This window comes from Frankliniella occidentalis, unplaced genomic scaffold (genome assembly GCF_000697945.3).
Source record: "Frankliniella occidentalis isolate FOCC.00 unplaced genomic scaffold, Focc_3.1 Scaffold314, whole genome shotgun sequence".
In the NCBI taxonomy this organism is placed as follows: Eukaryota; Metazoa; Arthropoda; class Insecta; order Thysanoptera; family Thripidae; genus Frankliniella; species Frankliniella occidentalis.
The window spans coordinates 273,636-275,712 of NW_026267439.1; the positions used below are offsets into that span (position 1 = coordinate 273,636).

General features: G+C 57.4%; 1 protein-coding gene across 1 annotated transcript in view; it reads left to right on the forward strand.

Moving 5' to 3' along the window:
- Nucleotides 1-902: 902 nt before the first annotated feature.
- Nucleotides 903-2,077, forward strand: part of LOC113211126 (uncharacterized) — a 5,417-nt gene continuing 4,242 nt past the window's right edge. Inside the window, exon 1 of the mRNA XM_052273921.1 lies at nt 903-1,047. Coding sequence (XP_052129881.1) covers nt 1,033-1,047 — 15 coding nt within the window. The 5' untranslated portion in view covers nt 903-1,032. The remainder of the gene's footprint in view (nt 1,048-2,077) is intronic.

Here is a 2,077-nt window from a genome sequence, read left to right on the forward strand (position 1 = left end):
GGGGGGGGAGCGGGGCAGGGGGAGGTTTGCGGATCGCGGAAGCTCCCCGGCGAATCATTACCGAACGGCGGGCGGAGCGGAGTAGTGGCGGCGGCCCATGTTGGGTGTGTGCAGGACTTGGCGCCAAAAAGGACCGTCGCAAAAGTGTCATCGTGACTGGTCCATAACGAGCCACCTGCTTTACCTTTGAAACAAATGCAGAGATCAGAGGGTCCTCTGCAGCAGCGGGGGAGAGCAGACACTTGGACCACAGAATATATGTTCAGAGGCAAGAGGCGGAGTAGGCAAACCCGCCCGCGCACGGAAACACCCGCTGTGACCGAAAATAAATAAATGTCGTAAAGTCATCGTCGTGCCATCCGCACGCAAAACACGTCAAGCACACTCTCGTTCTGCGCGCGCCGAACGCTTGCCGGGCCCGCGAGAGCTTCCCCGCCAAGTGTTCGGCGAGTGTTGCGCAAGCAGACGGTTCATGATGTGATGATGACCGTGTGTGTGACCGCGACAACTAAACTCACGTGACCCCCGCGCAACACATACTTCTTTATTTCTTTTTTTTTTTTTGCAAGTTGCAAGTTTGTTTTGTCTAGTTCCGGAACGAAGCGCCATCTCTTTGAACTCTGTGTGACGGGAGCGGCGCAGTGACACTCCGAGAGGACCGTGGGAACGATCCTCCGCCCCGCGACGACACGAGGTCGGCCCTGAGGGCCAGCGCAGGCCTAAGGACCAGGTCCAGGATAAAGGTGCAGGTACACGGCTCGGCCCCGAGACGACGTGCACACTGTGGCGACCTGCGGCCTCCGTCGCCTCCGCCGCCTCCGTCGCCCCCGCGGCCTCCGCGGCCCCCGCGGCCGCCCGCCCCTCGCCCCTCACCCAGGAGCCATCCGAACCCCCCTCGCTTATAAACGCGTCCCGCGCCATCCTCGCGTCCAGTCGCACGCCCGGAGCACGCCGAGCACTCCCCCAGCACACCCCGAGCGAGCACTCCCTGAGCACACCCCGAGCACACCACCAGCGTTTCCAAGGGCCAGCATGGCCACGTGCAAGGTGAGTGTGGAGACCTTACCATGTGCTGCTGAACTAAACACTCAGCCATTACTTCATGTAGAAATTGAAAAATCGATCAGGACCGCCGCAGTGTGGCCATTGCTTCAACATCGTCGCTCACTCTCTGCCCGATACTGACTTTATTCGAAGTGGGCGACGAACTTCTTTGAACGGAAACGGAAGTAGTGTCTCACAAATTTTGCGAGTAATATTGATGACATTGTTAGCACTCAAGAACAGTTATTTTCTCAGTGGACTTAAAATGAACTATTGCAAGTAACAACTATCAAAATAATTCGTATTACTTACAAAATTTTGTGAGTAGTACCGCTGTACAAAGTAGTTCGTCCTTCTGTTCAAATTGTTGGGAACGGGCTGAGAGTGCTTGCATGCTCAATTGAGCGTCTTTAAAGACGCCATTGAACTAAAATTCTTAACTGTAAAATTTCCACCGAGTGCGAAGGGTCACAGACGGAGCCGAAGTGGTGACACCAACAGAATAAATCGAGACCCTACATAATGACCCGGGTCATAGAATTAGTCTCGAGCTGCGCAAGCCTCGCGGAAAGGGAAGACACGAAGCAGGAGGAGGCCACAAGAAGAAGAAGAAAGAGGAGGGAGCGACGAGGCGACGATGTAGACGGCCCTTGTCCTTGCCCCCGGCCGCCCCGGGGCCGGTGCTCCGCAAACTGTCGCGTCACGCTGTGGGATTTATTGTTATTATTCCGTCTTCTTTTCTCTCGCGCGACTCAACGCTTACGAGGCCGGTCAGGGAGTGGGTCTGGCGTCTCCAGTAGTGCGATGAAACTCATCCAACCACCCTGCCCCGCCCCGCCCCGCCGGTAGGGGAACGACACACGACGCTGGGCCAATATTTGGCACGGGGCGCACGCGGAAGCACGAGGAGCCACGCGTGGAGCGTGCGGTACGCGCCGGCCAACAGGTCTCCCTCGGGTCTCCCTCAGGTCTCTCTCAGGTCTCCCCCCTCAGATCTCCCTCCTCGGGTCTCCCTCTTCGAGTCTCCCTCAGG